Source organism: Diorhabda carinulata, chromosome 1 (genome assembly GCF_026250575.1).
Source record: "Diorhabda carinulata isolate Delta chromosome 1, icDioCari1.1, whole genome shotgun sequence".
Lineage (NCBI taxonomy): Eukaryota > Metazoa > Arthropoda > Insecta > Coleoptera > Chrysomelidae > Diorhabda > Diorhabda carinulata.
This window is the reverse complement of record NC_079460.1, coordinates 20,486,964-20,511,879: the sequence shown is the minus strand read 5'-3', so window position 1 is coordinate 20,511,879 and position 24,916 is coordinate 20,486,964. Positions and strand designations below refer to the sequence as shown.

At 31.4% G+C, this 24,916-nt stretch overlaps 1 protein-coding gene across 1 annotated transcript; it reads right to left on the bottom strand.

Annotated features, from left to right (window-relative positions):
* Window positions 1-15,588: 15,588 nt before the first annotated feature.
* LOC130892374 (acylcarnitine hydrolase) lies at window positions 15,589-24,712 on the bottom strand. Its single transcript, XM_057797774.1, has 3 exons — window positions 24,215-24,712; window positions 16,794-17,159; window positions 15,589-16,744 (listed from the first exon to the last, which is right to left on the bottom strand). Exons 1-3 carry the CDS (start codon window positions 24,624-24,626, stop codon window positions 15,669-15,671), a joined length of 1,854 nt encoding a protein of 617 aa, XP_057653757.1. The 5' UTR covers window positions 24,627-24,712; the 3' UTR covers window positions 15,589-15,668.
* Window positions 24,713-24,916: the final 204 nt, after the last annotated feature.

Below are 24,916 nucleotides of genomic sequence, written 5' to 3'. Positions count from 1 at the left end.
GGTGACTCATGTTCGCACAAGTTCTCGCAGAATTTCTGGAATTGGGGTAATTGACAGCTGGCACAAGAAAACCATGCTGCGGTTTCAAGAAGCGATCATTTATTTTTCAACCCCTTCTGAGGGGTGAGTCATTTTCTCGCGACTCCGTAGACACGTTTAACGGTGAAAAAAGTTCTGGCAATAGCTTGCAACAATTTGTATTGAACAAACTTATGGTGTTCCAAATTACCTTTACTTGTCGCTTCTATTTGGTGAAACAAAAGTTACATGTTATGGTAAGTAACCTGTCAGTTATGCTGCCCATAAGAATAAATCATAAATGACCATCTAATTAATAACTTTTGAGGCTAAAAAACAAACGAAACAAGGCGTCAGCTGGTCGCATTTTGGTTTCCGATAATCCCTATAATTAATCGAAAAAATTCAAATTCAGAATAACTTAACCTTAAAATATGTTTATCTCTTGTCGATATACATTCAATAATAATGATAAAGATAATTTTATCTACACAATAACGATGCAATTTAAGTTTAGAGCCCGAATATTTAAAAAAGGCGACACACCACTAATTACTACTTAAATCTATAAAATTATTGTGAAATATTGCATATAACTTTTCTCTTTTTCCTTTTGCCTTTTGAATTCTATTACTGTAGAATCACTCTTGCAATTTCAAATCGTGAATTTCAGCAATGAAACTATCTGTATCAAACGATTCGGTTTTACCAAGTACACCGTTGTCACCTCGTGTGAAAAGAAAAACATTGTCGATTTATAGTGGGAGACAACCAGTATAAGTCGAAAGAAAAAGCACTTTTTGTATGTTTTTAACTGGCAAGACAGATTAGATAGCAGTATTCCAACACAAAAACTCGACTTTATGCTGCAAATTTATAATACAAAATGTCGCCTGTCTGAAAGCTCTCTTATAGATTTATTTTATAGAATATTTAATTTCTTGCTGTTGATACAAATACTAAAGAAATTAAAAATGCGTGTACCTACATCTTTTCTCATCTTTGGTTCCTGTTAGATGTTATAAAAGCAATAATACTTTTTCAAATTGCGTAAAACGTAAGTGACATACCTACAACATCATATTCCAAGATTTTAATAATGAGTAAAATGAGAAAAACTTTAACTAAAATTTGTTTGTTTTTTATCAATGACCAACATTAAAAATAAACTTGATGCTGCACGTATTTTTATCTTTATTTTATTATTTATTAAATACTCTAGATAGGTAAAATTAAAATTGCTTTCTCTTCATAAAATTGGAATTTTCTCTCTTAATCTCTTAATACATCGATTTACAATTTTTTTAAGATTGTAATTTATGACAATACATATTATAAAACTGTGAATACTAAAATACAGGTTTACATAGAGTAGTCAACAAAATAATCACCTATAATGTAAATAATGTATGTATGTAGATTCGTAAGTTTTTCTAGGGTCAGCCTTATTTATATTTATCAGGAACATTAGGATGACTTTTTTATATAAAGAGATACCGTAACATATATTACACAGATCTCTACATAAAACAGTTATATAAACGATATACAAGTAAAAAGTATAATGAATAGACAAGAAACTCCGAAAAAATATATTTTCCTACGACCACTTATGAAAATAATAGATTACACACTCATTTTTACCTAAGAAAGTACAGGTAGCTTATTTCACACATGTACTAAAAAGTAACAAAACATACATGTATTGAAATGCTTCTTTTTATTATGTTATATATGGTCTCGAACGATAGAGGGAATGAATACGCGAATACAATATGAATCTGGCTGGATGCCGAAAGGCAAAAGGTCAAATTTAAGAAGACTGAAGAAGTAGACAATATGTTTTTTGAGGTTATTTTAGTTATATTAGTGTTTACAATAAAAATTGATTTTGTTGTGATTTGTGTTCAAATACATACTAGCACACAAGCACATTAAACAAAGAAGCTGCAAATATTGAACATAGTGTTGAACAAAATGCTGAACAACACACTGACACTGCACAACCCAAAAGCAATACAAGTTTGTGTACTTTATCTATACGGCAACAAGAGTCACTCCACTGCAATTTAGTAATTGTTGTAAAAACAACTTTATATTTCACTTTTATAACGTCTCAGTAAAAAGTAATATAAAATCATTAATAATTATTTAGTTATAGTTAGGTATCTAATATAATTACAAAAAAAATATTGTTCTTTAGTTATAAAATATCTCATAATCATTCTTTTCTTTTTTAACCTTTCTTATTTAAAAAATACGTTTTTTTAAGAATTTTTTACGTGGTCGAAGGAAAAATAGTGTACGCAACTCGTTGGAAAGTGTATTTTGCACTCATTACGTTTCAGCACTCGCTGCTACATGGCTCGTGCAAAATAGTAACTAGTGCGAATTGTGTCACTTTTAAACTCGTTATGTAATATACTAGTTTTTTTTTTATTTAAATAGCCTTAAATAGAATAAACATGAAATACCAATAGCTGTACCTCAAATACTATTAGTGAAATTGGTATATAAATTGGAGGACGAAGTCCAACGAAATACCCAGCTCAGTTGCCAGGCCTCACATCTTTGGATTTTTCCATTGAAGGTATCTTATGTTAACTTGATTTTTTGAGTCACTAGTATGTGTATGATCGTTCCAAAGAGACGATGTGGATGTAGGGACTTCTGAATAGCACAGTAGACATCAAATACGGAAGTATGTCAATATTTATTTTGTGCTTGAGAAAATTGCTGCCTCAACATGAACGTAAAATTTAACATAACCTAAGATACTGTGAAAAATAAAAACAATTCTACAGATAGTTGGTTTAAAATATTGAAATTTTGAAATTATAATGTTAGAATAACATTTTAAATAAGCGGAGTTTCTTTTCGACTGTAAATGCATACTTTTTATTGTATATTTGGGCTGTAATACACTTTTGAAAATGACTGACAAATTGTATTAGTGAGTTAACGACGTATTACATTTAGAAAAAGGTGTTTCAGCTAAAAAAAATGTTTCAGGTGAGATGAATTACATGAAAATATATTTTTTCATGTTATTAAGTCGAAGAGTTTTGTCAAACCGTAAATAATACTAAGAACGTTGATGGATGATCAGTAAAAACATTCGTATTTAAAGTGTTGTGAATTCATTTATTGATATGATCATGTTATTAGTTGTCACACCTTTAATATCGAATAATTCAAGCACTATAATAATGTTATTTAAACTCTATGAGCAGTAAATCTATTATTCTTTTTTATTTTATAGGCGGGTTACACACATATGCATCTCGCAAGGTGCGCTTGCAGCTTGTGCGTTGACAAGTACGCAAAGTTACTTTTTTTTCATATTGTACTGTAAAGTCGACTTTACAGTATTAATTTAAGTCCAGAAAATGGCACTTTACGATTTCCTCGTACTTTACAGTACTCTTAAATTCTCCCAATCCCGTTTGAAATCATTAGAAATAAAAAATCAATTGAATTCAATAACTTTTATTCTAATTTTTGAATGTTAACAGTAATGGTGCAACTACTGTTACCAGTAACATTTATTGTAGGAATTACTGGATGTACTTCTTTATTTTCAGTAATGGTTTTGGTTAAACACTTGTACAAAAGTTTAACCCCCTTCTATCATTCTTGCTATTTTCTTTTTGTTCTCGACGGTTCCTTCCACATATTTTTTAGCCACCGATGAACTCTTTCAGGAGATATTTTTCAGTAGCATTGTCAAATACGACATTTCATATTTTAATATAATTTTTCTTTTTATTTAAAACCGAAAACAGTAGGAAAAAACATATTACGGTATTACTTTTCTGTGTACTTTTAACATTTTGACGCCAATGAGGGTGTACCCAATAATTACGTTGAATATTTATCTTTTTTTGACGTCGTCCTCTTCTTATGACGGTAAGTAACAACAACACAACAACGGCATTTTCCAATGCTCCCCAATTGGGAGCCAAAAAATCCCCACCTCTGTCACCTTACACTAGCACGTGCCGCACACGGTGCTACTATGCGATGTGTGTGAGATACATATGTGTTTAACTCGCCTTAATCTAACAAATCTTGTGAGCAAACTTGATTTGAAAATTACAATTTTAGTTTTGCCTCATGAAGAAGTAACTATATAGGGGTATAAATTGCTCGTATCACAAAATGATATTATTTATATCAGGGAATATCATGATTTCAATACATGAAACATTTTTTATTACTACGTATAGGAAACACAACTTATGTTACCATATATCAGGGGTGGGCAAAAGCCGGCCCGCGGGCGGGATCTGAACCTTTTGCTTACTTTATGCAGCCCGTGGAAAAATCCTGCATGCAATTTTTTCAATTTTATAAGCGATATTGATATAATTAACAATAGTTTCGAATAGCTGCAATTATATCCCTACTTTGATGTATGCAGCCTACGCTAACAAAGCACATTCTTTCACTCTTCGAGGGACTACAGGTCGCAGTACGCGAACTGTTTATTTTGATTTAGCACTAAACGCATACTCGTCATTTTGCAAATATAACAAATTATAATCTAAAAATATTAATAGATATGATAGCAATAATAAATTGTCCACTTTTTCAATGTTTTATAATTAATAATAAATTGAAAACTGGACAATTTATTATCTCTGTCAAATTTCTATGTCCAAATGCTTTGAAATAATACTTATAGTGTTTTTGTCAGAAAAACTATCTTAAACAGGGAAAAATCTCCTCCCAAAACATTTGCGTGTGCACAGCGTACGCGGTGTGGCACGGGAGCATTTTGAAAATTTCATTTTGGCCCGCGCTTTAAAGTATTTGCCCTCCCCTGCCATATATACATATCAACGACCTATATTAAAAAAATATCACATATCCTTTACAGGGTGTTTTAACTATTTAATTTGAGTTAAAAAGTTACAATTATATATGACATAACATCATAATAAAATTGTTTTTGTGAATGATGAGATATAATCTAAATTTCAATCGTATCAAGAATGTTTCAAAAAATATTTAAGTAAGTCTTACTAAAATGAAAATAATCGAAAATTACATTTCTCACTTTTCAATGTATTACGAAAAATATACCATTAACCATTAATAATGATATGAACTAAAACTAATAAAATAAATTACAGATAATTTTATTGACTATTTTACCTGCTTACGATGGTTGATTTTTGTAACTTACTGTCATTTTCACAGCAAACAAGCAATATCATAATTGTGTCGATAATTACACAAACCTCTTTATATTCTTATAAGGGCGCATTCCACTTAGCACTCACGACAATCACGTTCATGACCACGATCTTTCCCGTTCCACTTAGTCCAGACCGTGATAATCGTAAACCCAAGTAGAATGGCTAACAAGGCGTTTTGCGCGTTGAGATAAATATTAACGAATTGTGAACGCTTAGTGGAATGCCCAGCTCTGCAGAGGAGTAATTCCTATATCAGGGCCCACTCCAACAAATCCTCCTCCTACAAAAATTTTTTCTATCCTACCAAATTCTATCCAACGAAACTCTTCCTTTCTCTTAGTGGAATCCAATCCAAGAATTCGATCTATGATCTTCTTTCAGATGATTACGGACATTAACCAGAACTAATTTCCGAAAATCGCGCTCTGTTTTCTGAGGAAATTTCAAATTTAAAACAACCTTTAAATTCTTTCTCATCATTTTTCTGTGTATAACACTAAATCAATTTTATAATAGACTTAGTTGTTTAATCATCGCAATTATTCACTCACACGGATTTTATATTAAATTTTAATACGAATAAGTTATTTTATTGAGAAGCCAACAAGTACAAAAGCCTCATTAATCTGTCAAGTATGCTGGCCACAAAAATTAATCATATAATTTATAATACTTGAGTACAAAACAAAAACGATCACGTTTACCCACGTGTATACCATGGTAAAAAAATCATATTATTCATATCACTTTCCGAATACCACAGTTTCCGAAAAGCTTTATAGTCGTAGGTCAACTTTATCACATTTTGGGAGTAAACGAACTCTATAAGTTTCTTTAGATATACTTTTTCAATGTAAAGAACATAGATGTTAAAAAAGACGAACCCCATATATATGTCAATATATTTCTGAATCAGTCATAAATTTGAGACATCATACCACTGGTCAGTGTACTTGGTAAATATTTTGGACTACATGAATCGTATCAACGTTATTTTAAAATATACGTAACATTATCAACTACAGGGGTTGTTTATATTCAAAGTGGTTATTTCCAAAAGTTATGTGTATATTGACAAAATGGAGGGTTGATGACGGATCTATTATGTGCACTTTTGAATTTTGATTTCAGTTATATCTTACAGGAGTATCTAGTACATACTTTTAAATGTTAGAGGATAATTTCTTAAAATATAATATACTGTATATTTTTATATGGTGTTCTGATTCCGAAAATATATATAATATTATCGCACCGTTATGTAAATGACAACTAATATGTAATAATTGACATTTCGATTATGAAATAATTAAAATTTTATAGTTCTAAGGAAAAAGATAAAAAATATGAAACAAAAATTCATTTAAAATATTTTATAATTACTCGGAAGTTGATAAGAGATGAGTAGTTGATGATGAATAACCCTGTAATACGAGGGTGGTTCAAATATAAATCGGAATTTTTTCCAGTATTTCTATATAGTCTCCGTCACATTCTACACACTTTTCCCACCTTTCGAATGTCTTTTTCGTAAAAATCTCGTCGCATAGCGACAAATAGGGACTATAAAAAGGTATTTTTCAACTAAATTCGTTCATCGTTTCCATCGTAAGCCCGTATGCAGTCTGGCGTTGTCTGGCAGCACTACGGATTTCAACATGTTTTTCAGGAGGTTACTATAATTCTGCGCATTCACAGTTCGTTTGTTAATCCGGTCAATTTAGACATTCGAAGTTACATACATTCCCATCAAGCTGAAAATCAGTAAAATTGTTTAAAATACAATTGAACATAGAATTTGAATGTTCCCCATCATTTCCGTGTATGGAAAAAGGTCAAAAAAATCAGATCAATACTTTTTTCGTACAAGCCACTGTTTCTGAGATATAATGATTCAAAAAGTTGTAAAAGTTGTCGTATTTAATAGATTCACCAATATATTTTCAGCAGTAAACTACTTAAAACATTGTAATGAACTGAAACTTGTGAGTATTGTAAGAAATTTCTGTTGACTGGTGGGAACTGTTATCAAATAAATTATCAATTCGCGAAGATGTTGCTAAATTTCGAGGATGTTGCTCTGCAGCTTTGGTATTTCTCGTGCAACCATTATAACAATGGTGGCTCGTAGGAAAAAAAGTATTTATACGATTCTTGTAAATAATTTTATGATCTATAATTTTTATCTATGGTATTTTTATGCTACAACTTACCGTTTTGCTGATAATCGTGAAAAACTCATTTTTTTGACTTTGGACCTTGAATAAATTTTTTTCCATACACGGAAATGATAGGGAACATTCAAATTTTATTTTCACTTGTATATTAAACAATTTTACTGATTTTCAGCTTGATGAGAATCAACTGTAATTACTCCTATCATGTTTCAAAACACAACATGACAGTGCTGACGTTCTCATCTGAAACATTTATTCTTGGGCACCACTTGCCTCCCCTTTTTGCCTTTTTGGAAAACGGAACTCCATTCATTCACTTGAGTCTTGGAGAGATACTCCGCGGATTTTAAATTATTTTTGACCAAAAAACGAATAATGATGCGTTACACAACAAACTGGTACATCCTTCTCGCTATGGTTATAATTAGACTAAAAAGCGAGGTTTATATTTGAACCACCCTTATTTATCTTATTTATTTTTATAGGAATGTTTATATAATTCGTTTATGACTGATTTTGAAATTAGTTATCATCCATTATTGTGTTTCAGAATTTTAGTACTGAAAAGTGTTTCATGATGGTACCTAGAGGAGTTTTATAAAGTATTTTCATGAAGTTGCACTTATTATTTTGATACTTATTTAGGTTATTAGATTGTTTGTAAGTGAAAAAATTGAATAAGGAATATAAATTAGTACATACATTAGAAAGTAATAGAACATTTGTAGACAAAAAGCTGTAATAATATTTATTATATATTTATATATATAATTTTTTGACTATATGTTCTTGATGTTGGGTCTATTTTACGAAGTGAGTTTTATTGAAAGAATTTTTTCCAACGTTTGGACTTTTTTTAATCTTTATCAAATATGACCATACCAAATATAATTACAATTGTGAAAGATTTTAGAAAGGAAAATTCAAAATCACCCAAACATACTTCAAAACGAATCCACTAAAAATGTAGAACTTATTTTAATACCCTTCAAATTTGAGGGAAAAATAAATAAAAAAATGATGTTTGCATTATGGGGTCGTCTATATTAAGTATTGCAGCACAATTAGGGATGAAATATATTGATATATATATATATATATATATATATATATATATATATATATATATATATATATATGCTGCAGAAATATTATATATGAATTTCCTTTTTTTATAGGACAGACATCACAATATTTAGTAAATAGATGGAGAATTCATCAAAATCGATATAATACAAAGAAAAAATTTTTATTTCAGGTTCATATACACCAAAATTTTTAATCTATCAAGGATAGAAAAAATTTTAATGTAACTGATTAGGTTCTGAAATTTTAATTCTGACAATTAAAGATATAACATAAAGTTGTCATTGTATTTATATTTTGATGTGATAGTTGATCTTCTAATTCATATATCTCAGGTAAATGAATTAGAATTAAGTATTATTTTGATAGAAGCCAAAATTAGATCGACACATCAGAAATAATCTCTAAAAAAACTTTAAATACACCTAAAATCCAGAACATTTATTTAGAAAATTAAATGTAGAAATGTATAAGAAACAAAAACATTGAGAATATATATATTTATATATATATATATATATATATATATATATATATATATATATATATATATATATATATATATAATATGAGTCTGTAATTTGGAATCAATTCAATACTTCAAATAGACATTTTTTGGATAAATTCTTGGTTTGTGAAGTAAAAACTACTAATCATCAAAATTTTATTTCCTACCTATTATAAGATATTGAAAGATAAATAAGTAATAAAAAACAAGTAATCAAATAATAAAATTCATTGATGTTCGTAATGTTCATTGGCTATTTGAAAATATCTTAAACGTGATCAGAATTTATTTTGAAAATATCTTTGGTTTACAAACACTCATTCTCCTCAACATTTATCGGTTTGTTCTTAAGAACCTTCCAAATAATTACCTCCATAATGTCCAAATGTTTCTTTGGATCTCAGGGGCAATTTAATTGGGATGCTACGTGGATATTACGAATACCCCATCTTGTTATCTCTATTCGGGTCATGAACTGAAATTGCAGCACTAATTTTCTGGCGAGAATTCCAAATGTTATACTACATTGAGAGGATTGGTTCTGTAACTTAATTTCCTTCAAGCCTCGTTCAAACATTCACGTTTTCTGGGACCTAAGTATCCAGCAATTATAATAATATAAAGTTTTCGTTCTGACCTAGTTGAGCCTCAATTTATTCACAGCACTGCAGTCTTTTAGTACTACTAGTTTTTGCAATACGGGTGGTAGGATATTTGTTCTTGTTTCATCTTCATATCGAATCATTTGTGAAATTCCGATAAATTTCATTTATATTTTCTAATTGAACTAATGAATTTATTACAATTTACAAACTCGTGATATTGAATACATGTTTATTTGATAAGTTTAACTACGCTACTAAAACTGAGTCTTCCATTTAAAACAAATAATAATTGTAAGGTAAAAACGTATTCAATTTTAAACAAAATGTGTAGTGAAGGTTTATTACAAAAGGCACATTTATTTGTCAACTTATTGTTGTTTACCTGTTGTATGTAATATTCTAAGGATTTCAAAGAGTGTACCACATTTTTAAATAATGTGTATCATAGTAGTTGGTTTTAAGTTATCAATAGATCTTTGTACATGTCGCCAAATGTAAATAATTAGTTAAAAATGGCAAATAATAATTGTGACACTTGTTTCAGAATTAATAGAAATTATTAACGACTGTATATATATCGAAAATATGAAAAATCTAATTAGGAAAACAGTTTTTCACAGTCAATATTTTATACAAAAAAATTGAGGGTTACACAGCAATTGAAGTCTCATAAGATATCAATGTTTTTTAGAAAAGATTAAAAGTAAAGATGCGCAACGCAAACTATTTAAGCGTGTAAAAAAAATGCTAAATTTCGACTACAATTTATTTTACAATGTACTTACCTGCGGTAATCCCACAAACCAAATTATAAATCAAAGAATCTATTTTAACTACAAATCATTTCAATTACTCAAATTACATCCTGGTTCAGAATTTTTGGATATGGAGACAAAAAATTCGTACAAACTGTTTGTTTTCCTAATTTCCTAATTGTTGTTTTCAAATGTTGCATTAAACTATGTATAATGATCAGCTGCCATATCTGGTCAAATCACAAGATTTTCTTCAGGACCCTTTTTTTTCTGAACTGCATCAATCTAGATGTTTTCTTCATATATTTTGGCGATTTCTAAAGGGACAAATATCGCCAACCATACCAACAATTATCGAAATACAATTCTGAATTTACCTCATCGTCTTTCTGGCAATAATAAGTCCTATATATAAGACTGAGACTTATAATTTTTGATATTTGTTCTATTTATTGCTTCTCGGAATATTTGGGCGCCGATTTTCTTGATTTTCGAACTACATCCTCTTCCATGTTGCTTACATTTTGAATTTTCTGCCCAAATTTCACAAACTGACTCCCAGTTTTCCGTGAGCCACTGCAACCAACCTTCTTCCAATCGAATCATCTGTCTTAACACACCGACAGATATCGTAAATTATTTGTTAGACTATTTCCACTATTACAAAGTTATTTACCGTAAACGATTTCTTCAGGTCTTAAGACTTTTTCTTTTAGATTTTCAATTCTTGAAATTGAACTTTTTACATATACGTGATGTTTATATTTAAGATATTTGACAACTGCCAAATTACGAGATACAATTAATAACATTCTCAGTCAACCCCTACTTTACTTTTCAAGCTGTCTAAAAACATACGGATTTTTGTCCCCACACCCTTACACAAGTTTGAATCGCAATAAAACAAAAAAAGCCAAATATCCACCACACACACTTTTCGCAGTATATGCGGCCGTATTTTATCTCGAATGTCGATTTTTTTCTTTTTAAAGTAAATAAACCGTCTGAGTGACATGTGACGCCATCTTGTTGTAACCCCATATCAGGAAAATATACTTTCTTATCATCATTTTTGAAGACAGATGGACAATGTCTCTGTCAACCCATATAGTGCACCAATCAGTGCTCCGAAAAATTTAGGTGAATTATGCTCACTCCAAATGGAACAACTCTGCTTATTCACGAACGTATTCAACCAAAAATATCCTCAATAGATCAAAATTATGAATGGAAATCAATATTAATTTGTACTTCAGTCCATTCACAAAATTAACGGCGCATACGATGATCATTTGGCTATTTCTGCACACGTACAAAAACTTCTTCCACCTCTGGATGTTCAACTTTATACCTGGTCCATAGCCATAACTTGAGGCTTCAAGCTTCTCGTGGTTATTTTCAATATCATAAACTGTAGATCGAATGATACCGTATTCACTTGCTAAATTGCTACGATTCAAGCGAACCAGATTATCAGTACTTTCACCTTGAAATTTACCAATTTCTTTATGAATTAATAGTGATAGGCATGTCGGATTATGGAGAGTCTGGATTACCGCGGGTCTACTTCATATTTTTACTCTAACTACTTAAATTATAAATCAAAAAAGATGTTTGGGAATCAGAATAGCTGTTTAAAAACAAGTGTAGATATCATAGTGGTGCAAATAAATGTTATGTTTGATTTAAGCTGTTCTTTGCAGTCTATATTTGAAGTAGATGAATACGTAGCATCTAATCATCCCAGCAAATGTATTAATTCGACTCTTAGCACTGTTTCGATTATAGGTTGTTTATAAATTGCTCATACCAGATATATCTCCAAATTATTTTGATTATCTGGTTATGCTAGTTCATTGGAAGCTATTAATTGATTTATCGTAATACACATCTTATTTTCATATGTATGATATTGGGGAAACTTCAACGGAATTCCTCTTTCATTCTAATTTACTTCCAATCTACCAGTTTTAAGTTTGCATAGAACTTCGTGGTAAATTATAATAGACTTAACAGATTTCACTCCAATCTTTGAGTACTGATTTATTAGAATATAAATCGATCAATATTAAAACAAGAGCGAGAAGGTGTACATTGAGTGCACAAAAATGAAAATTTTCAAACGATAAGTTTGAAACAATGGAAAAATTGAGAGTTCATACCACGTAAGAAACTGAACATACAGATAAATGTTAAATACAATGACACAGAAGATGGTTCGGACATTTCAAAAAGGATGAGTGAGGAAAGAATAGTAAAAAGAGCAGGCAACCGTCTTGCTGGAACGAAATTTCTTCAAAGTTAATAAGAAGTGATAGCAATAATTTGCTGCAAATATTTATCTAACCCAGAATTCTAAGACCTCACCAAAACGTCAATATTTTGGACATATTGAGACCGTATAGTAGCGAATGTTTACGATTTATCGAAATCGTAGATTAAACATGTTTATTTTTACAATCCCTGTCCGTTTGAGTATCTCATCATAAATTCACAAAATTCTTCTCTTTGTTATTTTTTTTTTATTTTTAACAGTAACCATTTCATTTCAACATATTCCAATAAGTAAACTTCTCCGTTTTTGATACATTTTGATTTTAATTTTTAGATTAGATTCTAATGAATAGTGGAATGGAAATTGAATCAAATAGTTGAATTCGCTAGAATTTACATTATATTGAAGTGGTAGATTGTAAGTTGGTTACACTGAAATTTCTGTTCTGTGACCATTTTTCCAATACTGTAAATGAATTTGTTAACTTTTTATTCACGTTTGTATGTTGAAAAATATATATATATCAAGTTGTAAATATATAAATATTTAATATAAGTTTTTTGATTCGGTGGTGCACTTTTTGATATCAATATATCTTGATCTTGATATGATAACGCGTAGTTTCAATTACAATTATATATGCCATTTATGCAAATGTGTTTTATTCATAATATTCCCACAAATATATACCTTCTATTAAAAAGAGAAACCTTCGTGTTCAATGAAACTGGTCTTCAACCCAATCATGCCAATCAAATCGAAGATTTAAGTACAGTTTTACAGGTAATATCTATTCCCATTGTACAAATCGTTGGTTGCCTTTTATTGGATGAAGGTTAGGTTAGTACAGACAACCTTGATATAGATTGGTCGTAGTTTAGGAGGCCTAAGGCCCATTTTCAACGTTTTCATTGGTCTTTGGCAAAATAGATCTGGATATAGTGCAACCACTTCTCTTTGACTATATATCGTGTTGTTTGACTCTTATTCCTGTTTCAATAGCATCTTTTCACCATTCCTTCAGTAGCAGTACTGTTACTGTCTCTTCGGCATTATCTTTCCACGTATCAAGTCTATCTGCTTTGGAGCTCCCTTCCATTTCATAATGTCCAGGTACCCAACAGAAGCAGAAGCTTATTCCAGTCACGAATCCAGGAAAGCACTTCGCAATAGCTTATCAACACTTTTAATTTTACTATTGTTTTTAAAGCTCCTTGGTTGTCTGTGTAGATTGTTGTATTTTCTATTTGATCAAACATTTTGTCTTATCAATCTCTCAGCCTTCTCTATTATGTAGATTTGAACTTACATCCAGTTTTTAGTCTGGAACACTCTTGTATTCAATTTCTTTGAAAACACGCCGGCTCTTGTTCCATATTTTATTACCGACCCATTTGTGAAAACTGAATATTGAACTATAGTCGGTGCTCTAAACTAAAAGATCCTTTATTCTTTTCTTCCTATGTTACCAATTTCCTGTGGAATAGCTGTATTTCTATGATTTTTTTCCTCAAAAAAAAGGCTTTTAAGGCTACATCTTTTATGAACAATTCTGTGAACTGCAGGTTTAAGATTGCTTCTAGTGCTACTTGTGCAGTACCTCTCATAGCTCCGATGATTCTCAGTGCTGCTATCCTCTGCAATTTCGTGAGATTATTTTTGTTTGTTCCTTTGTTCATAGATTATCATACTTGATTTCTGTATACAACCAATTAATTACCTTTAGTTGTAGTCTCCATTCCTTTTTTCACGTTTTCCTCGATATTCGTTTTCAATGAAAACTTGGAGTCTTTTATTTTTATCTTAGGTATTCTGTATTTTCTTATCAACAGAATTAGTTTGATCTTCTTATGATTAACTATCAGTACGTTATTTTTCTCCCACAAGGTTTATATTTTCTAATGTCTAGTTTGTGGGTCTATACCCGAAATCAATATAGCTACATCGTCTTGTTTGCTTCTACTTCTGCACTGATTATTCTGCTTTCCAGCATTAGCATTTTTCAGCATGTATATAAAAGATAAGGGGGAGATTAAGGGAGTCTGGGTGATTTTTGACAATTTTTTCCTAAAGAATTACGAAAAATTATTTCGAATGAGGAAATTTAACTAATTTCTTCAATATTGGGTGTTCTAGGTCTTTAGAGAGAAATCGAATCATTTTTTAAAGGTTTGATCATTCTTTGGTGATATTTTCGATCTTTATGGGGAATCTAAGCAATTACGTAGATAATATAATTTCTAGTTTTACACCAGAAAGAAAATAGCAAAATATATAGAAACAGAAATATATATGTAGCAATACCCAAAAACATTGTCACTACACAGGGTGAATAAAATAAGATATGACATTATGAGGATTAACATTATAAAAGAAAATTTGTACAATTCAAAATAAAATCGAGAAAGGATAGTTAAAATACGGATGATAATGAACAAAACCAAGAAAGACCGAGGAGGAGCCAGACATAGGAAATAAAAATGGCGAGGAAGACGAAGAATAAGATAATAAGAAATAAAACAAAAGGTGCAGAATTGGAAATTGTGGAAACAGCTGTAGAAAAGGGAGCTCACAAAATGACTAAACTCCAATAATCCTTAGCCGTGAAAATGCATCAAGATTTAAAAAGCTGATTATGGTATTTCTATACATCAAATATCACAGAAAAAATCCATTTTTGAGTTAAATGACCTCTTTATCCTCAGTCGGGAGTCAATTAATTCCCTAGTAGTATTTCGTGACGTCCTTGAAATAATTCAAATTGCAAAAGAATTCTAGGTATTTAATGTCCGAATTTGAAACATTGGAAACGGAAAAATATTCCATTGATCAGAAAAAAAAGAACATGCCAATGGAACGGGAAGAGTTTGATATACGAGGTTCATTTGATAATTAGATGACCGCAATTTTGAATAATTGGATACTGAATTAAACGGAAAGGGATAAATAAAACTTTATAATACATTCAATAATTTATTGCGAATAAGTAATCTGACAAGTAGAACCAATAATTATATAATATATAAATAGATATTATCATTTACAACCTCAAAAATATTCTCACAAACTGATAAAAAATTAGAATAAACTGTAAGATCAGTAAAAGTGAATTTATTTGGATGTTATGAGCTTTGTCAATCGATTCGCAACATTGTGTAGCGACAGCTTTCACTTTTGGATAATATTTATTCCAGAACTCGAACGCTTTGAAATTCAAATTTCTAGAATTGCTCATATTGAAATTTCCGTCGATAATTAAAATACCTGGATTTTGGTCAGTGAAAGGTTCCCAAACCACTGGATATAGACTCTTCTCTATAGGATTGGAAGATTTAGCGAAATGTATCCACAAAGACATAATAGTATCGGAAATTCTCTTATCCCGTATATCCCAATCTTGATTTGTTGACCAATAAGGCACTCCCCAGACATAAAGAAGATCGAATAAGTGAGGTACTGTTACCCACTCGGGTAAGTTACTAATAGCTGCTGCAGTACTGGGTTTCATATCAAATCTGTAGACATAAGTAGGCTGCTCTTTACCTAAAAATGATGCTAGTTGTACCACGGATGAAGCAACGTTTCTTTCAGTAACGAAGTTTATTAAAATTTCTCGAAGGGTTTCCACGTCTTTCACTGGTCCTGAAGGACCGTAGAAAAACATTACGGCGTCTATAATATGATCGTAATTATAAACGCAAGAAGACTCAGTATTATTCAAGACTGGAATATCCCCGCTGATAAGGTCTGTTAATAAAGCTTGTAGATACTCGTTTGAAGTACCAGTAATATTTTTTAAGCTATCAATTTCTAAAATCTGTTCCATATGCGTATAACCAGTAAGTAAAGGAATTTTTTCATATTCTCCTCTTTCGAAATATTTTATGGGAAAATCTGATAAAAAAGGAGTACTGCTATTACTGATTTCACCGTCTAAAATAGGTCTCCAATTAACATTAGATGTTTGTTGTACAAGGGATTCAGCATCAGCATGTCTTAAGCAAAGTATTAGTTCCGAAGTTGGTCTTCTGTTACAAGCAAAACTATTCGCCAATCTATCTAAAAGATCTTTATCTTCTTGGGCGTGTTTCACCGTCCAGGGCGATAAAAAATTACCTGTAACAGAATGATTTTATAATCATTAATTGAAAATAAAACTTCTTACCGCTCATAGCGATGGCTTTATTGAATAATCCCCTCGATTGTGGATTTATCAAATGAAGTCCAACACTGACTGCACCTGTTCCATATCCCATTAAACAAATATTATCAGGATTACCACCGAATAATTTAATATTGTTCTTAACCCACATCATAGCGGCTTGTTGATCCATCAATCCGTAATTCCCGGAAGCTTCTCCATCCATGGTAGTGAAAAACCCCATTATATTCAACCTCCAACTGACTGTCACGATTATCACCCTTTGACGATATACTAGGGTGTGTGGATTCCACATTGCAGGAGTGCCAGTAGTGAAATTTCCTGGATGGAACCATATGATCGTTGCGTAGCCTTGTTTAGGTTCGTCACCTGAAAAATAAAGTATAATGCGTGATCTTATTAGGAAGTAGTTGAATTTCAAAAATCCAAGATGGCGCTAATTTAGTCAGAACTCGTGAACCATCTAAAGACATGGGTTGACTTTTTATAATCAAACCTAAAGATAAATTACCCGTGAAGGCTCACTTTAGATCATTTTTTTATTATTTTGAAAAAGGCCTTCCTCGACAACAATGTAGAATCGTTTCGTGTAACTTTGTAAATTTGTTATCATTCCAAATCATTCGATGCTGTGCGCCACATTAATGAAGATCAACCAGACAGATAGAGACGTTTCTCGTAGACTGCAATACAATCGATTTTGCGAAACATGGAATTAATGTTTCATCGCCCGTATTCGCCTTCTTGTTCTTCACTGTCAAACAAAAGATGCGAACAGCGATTTTCAACTAGAATTGGTTTGAGCGTATGCAAAAACGTATATTTTTTAAATGTTTACGAAAAAAATATAGTAATCTAGACTTCGGATCATAATTGTAAATGTAAATCATTAGAAGTTTTTCTGAACTTGCTAGAAAACCAAGAAAAACTTTATATGAAAATAAAAGTATTAACTTTTATTCAAACGTTGGTGATGATGACGACCACCGCTTACGAATTTCTCTTTCGTGCATATCTGCATAATGGTAATGACTTTCACGCACGCAAAGCCCTTTGCTTTGTGCCGATTGAACCTAAAATGAAGGGTTGAGGGTTGTTTGCGGTTCACTGGTCGAGGCCCATGACTTTAGGTAACCTCGTCTTCTTAATAACAACAACATTCAAATACTGTTGCTTTCACTTCTAAATTTATCCCACTGTTATTAAACATTCGCGCCTGATTGTTAGAATTTTCATTAAGTCATAGAATACGAACTAAAAAATGTTAATAAAGTCTATTGTTCATCGGCGTTGGCTATTTAAGATACTTACATTCTAATATAAAAAATTCTCGTGTCGCGGTGTTTGTAATTGAACTCCTCCGGAGCGATGAAATTTTATGTACATATGGGGTAGGTCTGAGAATCGAAAAACATCTATTTTTCAGTCCCCTAAATGTTCAGGTTAGTCCACCCCTAAATTTTTTAGATAAAATTTTTTGTTTTAATTTTTTCATGATACAGCATTAAAAAATACATACAACCTTAAATTTTTAACCCTTTACGATCAACCCCTATTTTTTATTTGTTGATTATAAACTTTGATGTTTTTGGCAAGATGTTTATTTTTTTTATCATGAATTAGAATAAAAAATATTATATTACTCTGAATTTTTCACCTTATTTCGATTAATACCTATTTTTCCATCGCGATTTTTTTATTTTATCCAGTGCGATAACTATTTATTAATAACTAAAAAGACAGTTTTTACTTTCATGTAAATAAACACGTGTTGTGAGGTCCCGCTAACAACGGCCATTATTATACTTGTACATATTGTACTTAACCTTTTTGGCAAATAGTTTTAAATCAAAACAGAAACGTGTACGTATTTAATAAATATACGTGTTTTATTATTGTGGAAAGTATTTAAATTTAATTTATTTATAGGTTATATGTACAAAAGGCACGAGATGAACGAAATCTACAGAGACGATTCGAACAAAGAGAAACGCGTAGATTCATAGTAAACAGACCAACAATGCCAACCAATTCTTCGAGCATTTACATCAGATTTATTTCCTTGACTCTATCATTCCAGTATGAACCTGATATAGAATATTAGGCTCATTTCAAAAGGGTTTTTGGACAATTATAGGTGCCATATTGTCGCCCAATTGATAGTAAAAATATGAATAATCACTTTTGATGTCTGGACAGCTATCAAAATTTTTAATTTGAAATATATTCGTTACTTTAATAAAGAATACTTTATTAACCTAAATAAAGCTTACTTCCATTTTCTATACAACGCTTTCGATTATAAGTACATCTCTATACACTTATAGTAAGTTAGTTATTTTTATTGAACTAGAAAAATGTTTCGTTGATATAATTTATATGGCAGAACAACATTTGCCGGGTCAGCTAGTGATATATAATATAATCTGAAAAAATATATAGTAAAATACCAACAAGTCTCTAGGGTTGTTTAGCTTATGTAATAAAATGAATTGGATTGCATTCTACTTCCATAAATTCGAAACACTCTGTTATTTCACCTCAATTATCTCATAACCCAGTATTTGAATATTCCTTTCCAGAAATATTCTAGTAAAGGTAAACGAAACCATCAATTTGAATATCAACTTTAACATTTGGATACCCTCTCTTTTGCACGGTAATAATAATGCGTGCAATGAATTTAGTAGATAGCGTCGGGGAAACGAGCATATGAATTAGTTCTGTGAAAAAATTAAGTTATATGTCCCTTAAAGTTTCCACGAATATATTGGAGTTTACCCTGCCTGTCAACATATGAAATTTTATGAAAATAGAACATGCATGGCTATAGATCAAACCTATATAAGCTATACTGACTTACTGACATTTTTTTTTTCAACAACAAAGTGATATCAGTGGAAATTTGGTTGGAATTTGTTCAAAACTGCCTCTTTTCAGCTCCGTAATAGGGTACAGAAAAGGCGAAGGAAAAGAAGAACGCAAAAAATTTTTTTCAGACTTTATACGACTACTTCATCAGAATTTATAGTTGTTTTTGGCCCATCTAATTACTTTGAATATAAGAAATTCGTGTGAAATATCACATCGGGCCAATGTAATTGCTTATTGAAAACTTTCAGTCATTATTTCTTATTGTTACTTGATACATGAATTCAATATCGATAATCAACATATTTGTTTTGTCAACTTTTTTTGCTTTTTTTAGTTAATAAATTAAAGATATATACATTTTTATTCCTCAATTTGTACCAAAATTTTCTCAAACTTTATCAACAAATCGTATTCCTTACTTAAGATAAAACTAAATCGTTTAAATCACTTTCTATCAATAAGTGCAGTTGTTTTAAAGTTGACGGTTTATCACTATCCTCAGATACCTTATCGTGTAGACTTAACAAGTTCCGTAGCTCTACTCCTGACTTTCTGATCTGATTTGGAGACTTTGGCAGGGGCAGTTCGGCATTATGGGTACTGAATAGTGTGTTTGGACTTAGTTGTAATTCCTTTTGTTTGAATCAAACAAAAATAACAATCACTTACATGATCCTCTGGCACGGTCCAAATCATTGGTATAGCAAATATCATATATCTGTGAAATTTCGACGATAACATGTCAAATTTAATTCTCCACACATAATTATAACTGTAAGATCATTTTGTGGCATATTTATGATGTAAAAAACATATATAAGATGTAAGACAGTTGCGTAAATGAAATTATTCAAAAAAGACACATATACTACTGGTCAGAAGTTTTTGCCTACCCTATAGTTTGTGTGGTACACAACAAATAAAAACAATATGATCGATTTTGATATTTAAGTTTTAAATAGCATATATAGATAAGAATATAGTAATAATAAAACTACAGTCTGTAATTATGAATACAGTCTGACCAGAATGTATCACGTTTTCCTTCATTATATTTTTTAAAGCGTTCTTTATTTTTACCAGGCCCTTCTAAAACATTTCCAAACCATCATGAAGCTTCCGTTGTATTTTACAGTCGGGATTATACATCTTAGACCTAAAAATCTCAAACTTTGGCTAATCACTCCATGAAACTTTCTCCCACTCTTCATGCGACCAATTTTTATGATCTTTAGCCTACTATAACTTCTTAATTTTATTTTAACGTCCTAAAAGAGATTTTTTTTACTGCCAATCTTCCAAAAAGAAGAGCTCCTCTCAATATCCTTTTCTCTGTAGAGGTACTCAAAGGCAAATAAAGATTCATTGATCTGAATTGCTTTATCTGGGCCTGTGATTCGATCACGTTTACTGATCAATAAAAGTGCACGGTACGTCGAAGTCTTTTTAATTTGGCGGCAATGGTACGGCTACGTTTGCCTAGATTATGAAGACTTGCGACTAATGCACGCAGGGCCGAGCCTAGGGTATCCGCCGCCCGGGTGCAAGAACAAAATATGCCGCTCTATTAGTGTACCTAGTCGAAATTTGATTTGTGAGGCGAGATATGAGGTAAATTTCTAGTCTATTCGGATAGAAAAGTACCTATTAATATATTCTGTCGTTTTTGCGGCAAGCGGCTTATTCTTTATTATTACCTATTTATTATCTTTTTTACGCCGCCCGATTAGCCCAAATGTTCAACGCACTATTTGCCTCAAATAAATATTAGTTTTAAGAAATTAGACACTATTTTCATTTATTTTGATCTAGATAACTTGAACAAGTGTTTCACTGTCCAAAATCTTCCAACGGTATATGTCATGGTTTCTTCTGCATTTTATCACGTTATTACTTTATTATTATTGATATATCTTTCATTAGTTATCGAAAAAAGTTATGCCACTGTATCCAAAATAATCCAAAACGAGCTTCTTGAAACCTGAATTGGTTTCCTTTCACATATTATTTCTCTCTATTCAATAATAATGCAATGCGTTATAATTTTTCAAGGCGTGTAGAAAGTTCTTTGTGAGATAGTTATTTCAGATCACGCAATATTTCCAATAATTCTGCATAGAAGTACATAGTTTTAAAGTTTACACGAAATGCAAATTAAACTATAAAATATTTCAAAAAAATATAAGAAGCTAGTTTGTTTGCATTCTTACTCACTTTTCAAGTACTGTAATATTTTCCGTAATTTTGACACAAATCCATCAAACTTATAAACTGTACGATATTTATAACCTGATTCAATGTTTTTAGTCGCGATCTTATGGATATTGATTCATTTCTTCGAAAATTATAATTATTATATTTATATTTGCATTTTCTGCTTCTGTGTAATCGATATGGTTTAAAAAACGACCTTTGAACTTCCTACATTAGTTAATTATGATGCAAGAATACCATGATCAATTTTAATATTTCTTTAATATCGCATTCACCTTAATGATTCAGTCGATAACGCTTGACAGTTGATGTGCCTGTCTCAGTAAATGAGATAAAAACGAGGCTTAAATTCATTAAAAGATCATCATCATTAAGTTATTTACCTGTGACAAATGAATTCAAAGGTATTTTTAATTATTATCTCTACCTAACGGAATAGCGTGAGAATTTTTGATTTTATATTCTTAAATTCCTAAACTGTAGCTGCTGGGATGTTCTATGGGACGTCGTAGCGTTTGCTTTCGAATTGAATATTGTTGAGCCCAGTGCACCTTTGCTATTTATTGCAATAAATTTCAAGGAAGCCAGCACTTTGTACAAAACATGTATGTCTCAGTTCTGTATCAGTTCGCCACCACCATTTATTTCTGGAAGTCATTGGCCTACATGCTCAAACTTTCATCCATCAAAGAACTTTCAAATGCGATTTTCTCAAAACAAGATTCTCCCAACTGCTGCTATCAAAAACTAATTTTCCTCAAATCTTCAGTACGTATACAACTATAAGCGGAATAATTAAGATTGCTTCGTTAGTTTTGCATTGCAACCTACGAGGCTGGTACTTGGCCCAACAAAAGTTTTGTGAGAAAATATATTTTTCCTTTCACAAGTTCGATACCCTTTTTATAAAAAGAATCGTTAAGCTCTTCAAAATAACCGATATCATCTCTTCATTGTTGGAAAATATTTGATCACCGAGCCTTTTTTTCATATCTGGGAACAGAAAATGATCCGGGAAGATTAAATCTGGCCAATAGGGTGCTTGAGGTAGTAATTAAAACTTTATTTCATTTATTTTGGCTATTGCAATAACGGATATGTGAGCTGGTACATTGTCTTGATGAAACAACAATTTCTTCTTAGCCAAACGCGGCCGTTTTTGCTTGATTCCTTCACTCAAACGTTGCAATAGTTCGCATAATACTCACCGTTGATAGTTTTCCCTTATTGAAGATAGTTAATGAGAATTATCCAACGCGCATCCCAAAAAACCGACGCCATAAGATGGATCAGTCTTTGCCTCCTTTAAAGCCGATTTTCCCTTTTCAGTCCATTTTTTATTGTTCTTTTCGGTTTGAAGTGATGAAACCACGTTCCATTTATGATTATGAAACTGTGCAAAAATTCGGTTTTATTTCTGTGAAACATTGTCAAACAGTCTATGGAAACATCTTCACGAGGAATTTTTTGTTCCATTGTGAGCAAACGCGGCACCCACCTTGTGCGCAGCTTTCTTTTGTTCAAATTTTCAGTTAATGTGCGACGTACCGCATTTTTTTGAATGACTATTATGTCTGATCTTTCTTCGACGATGAACAAGTACCGCTATGTGGATTTTTTTCAATATTTCTAAAGTCTTCCTATCAATATTTTACATAACGGTCACCAAATTCACTGAAATTGTCCACTATTGATGGTTTCCAAACAAATACTATACAACGTGGCGTCTTCAAACTTGAAACATATGCTCTATAGATTGTGTACTTTCTAATACAGTGTTATTTTTCAAGCTACTACCGCCATCTCTAGGTCAGGCCAGGTATTCTTTGTAAATAGACCTAGAGTTTTTGCCTGAAGCGTGATTTTTTCACTGACATGTGGCGTTCGCTGTAAAGTACCTTTTTTCATATCTATTCCTGGTGGGCAGTGTATATTCGATGATGTTTTTAATGAACTATATCCAGGTAAACCAAATGTTACTGATAATACCGCAAAAATATTTCTCAAAAAGTATCATTAGTTTAGTCACTTAAACACCAAAAATATTAAAATGTAGTGACAACAAGTGATTTAAAATTTTAGGCTATTTTATGGCCTCTCCTAATCCCTCCATTGGAGATAATAGTAGAAGACAACTGAAAACCATGTTCGTATCATTTGACGCGCTATAATTAGGTGATCTTCAAATTTTAGAATTCCTGAAAGGTTTTTAACCAAACACAAACAAGATGAAACTTTTCAAAAAAGTTATGAGGTGTCATACAAGTTTAAAGAACATGAATTATTTTATCGTCATTCGTGCATTACCAAAAAAATTAATATTTTTAGGTACTCACCGTAAGGTACAAATACATTGAGGTAAAGACAATCTTCAGCTAAAGTGAAATTGAGCTTGGAAATCAATTGCAGAAAAGGTTTCTCCGACTCTTTGTAATCCTCTTCAGTTTGTAAACAAGAAGGCGGATAATCCGTATCATTTTTGATTCCATTCCAACTTGGTAGAGGCTCAATAACAGGTGGAGCAAATCTTAAATTATTCACTGGAGGTAGAGCGTAAGGTATACCGTAATAAGCGATAATTTTTTGAATTCTTAATTTTGACAATTCAACTCCAAGAATTTTTCCTTGGTTTGGTATATCTATAGGCGTTTTGAAATCCTTAGCCAACGAATAACAAATCACAGTTATATAAATAAAGAAACAGCTTGAGGAACTGTACCCAAAATTTTTTTCGAAAAAACCGAACATTTTTAACCGAAAAGAAACGCCGTTGGCGGCTTTTAGAGCGCCGAGATTTTGTTGCGAGCGAGGGTTGTTTCACGTTTCGACTGCACATTTCATTGAATCGTGATCGTGTCTTAAATTTCTTGCGTGATGCCTTCCCCCTGCTATTTGCAATCACAACGATCAATTCGAAAATTTCCTGCAAATGGGTTAAATGAATCAGATTCTTTTTCAGGAAAAACACCTGGATTCTCAAAACATTGTTTTTGTCACACTATAATTAAAGTTTAGTGATTAAATAAGGTAGATTTCCT

What these genes read in the sequence shown, in the direction of transcription:
- LOC130892374 (XM_057797774.1), bottom strand. Translation starts at nt 24,626, where the DNA reads ATGTTCGGTTTTTTCGAAAAAAATTTTGGGTACAGTTCCTCAAGCTGT. An exon ending in CAATGTATTTGTACCTTACG is followed by an intron (nt 17,160 to 24,214) that starts GTGAGTACCTAA and finishes TTTATTTTTCAG; the next exon opens with GTGACGAACCTAAACAAGGC. An exon ending in TAAAGCCATCGCTATGAGCG is followed by an intron (nt 16,745 to 16,793) that starts GTAAGAAGTTTT and finishes ATTCTGTTACAG; the next exon opens with GTAATTTTTTATCGCCCTGG.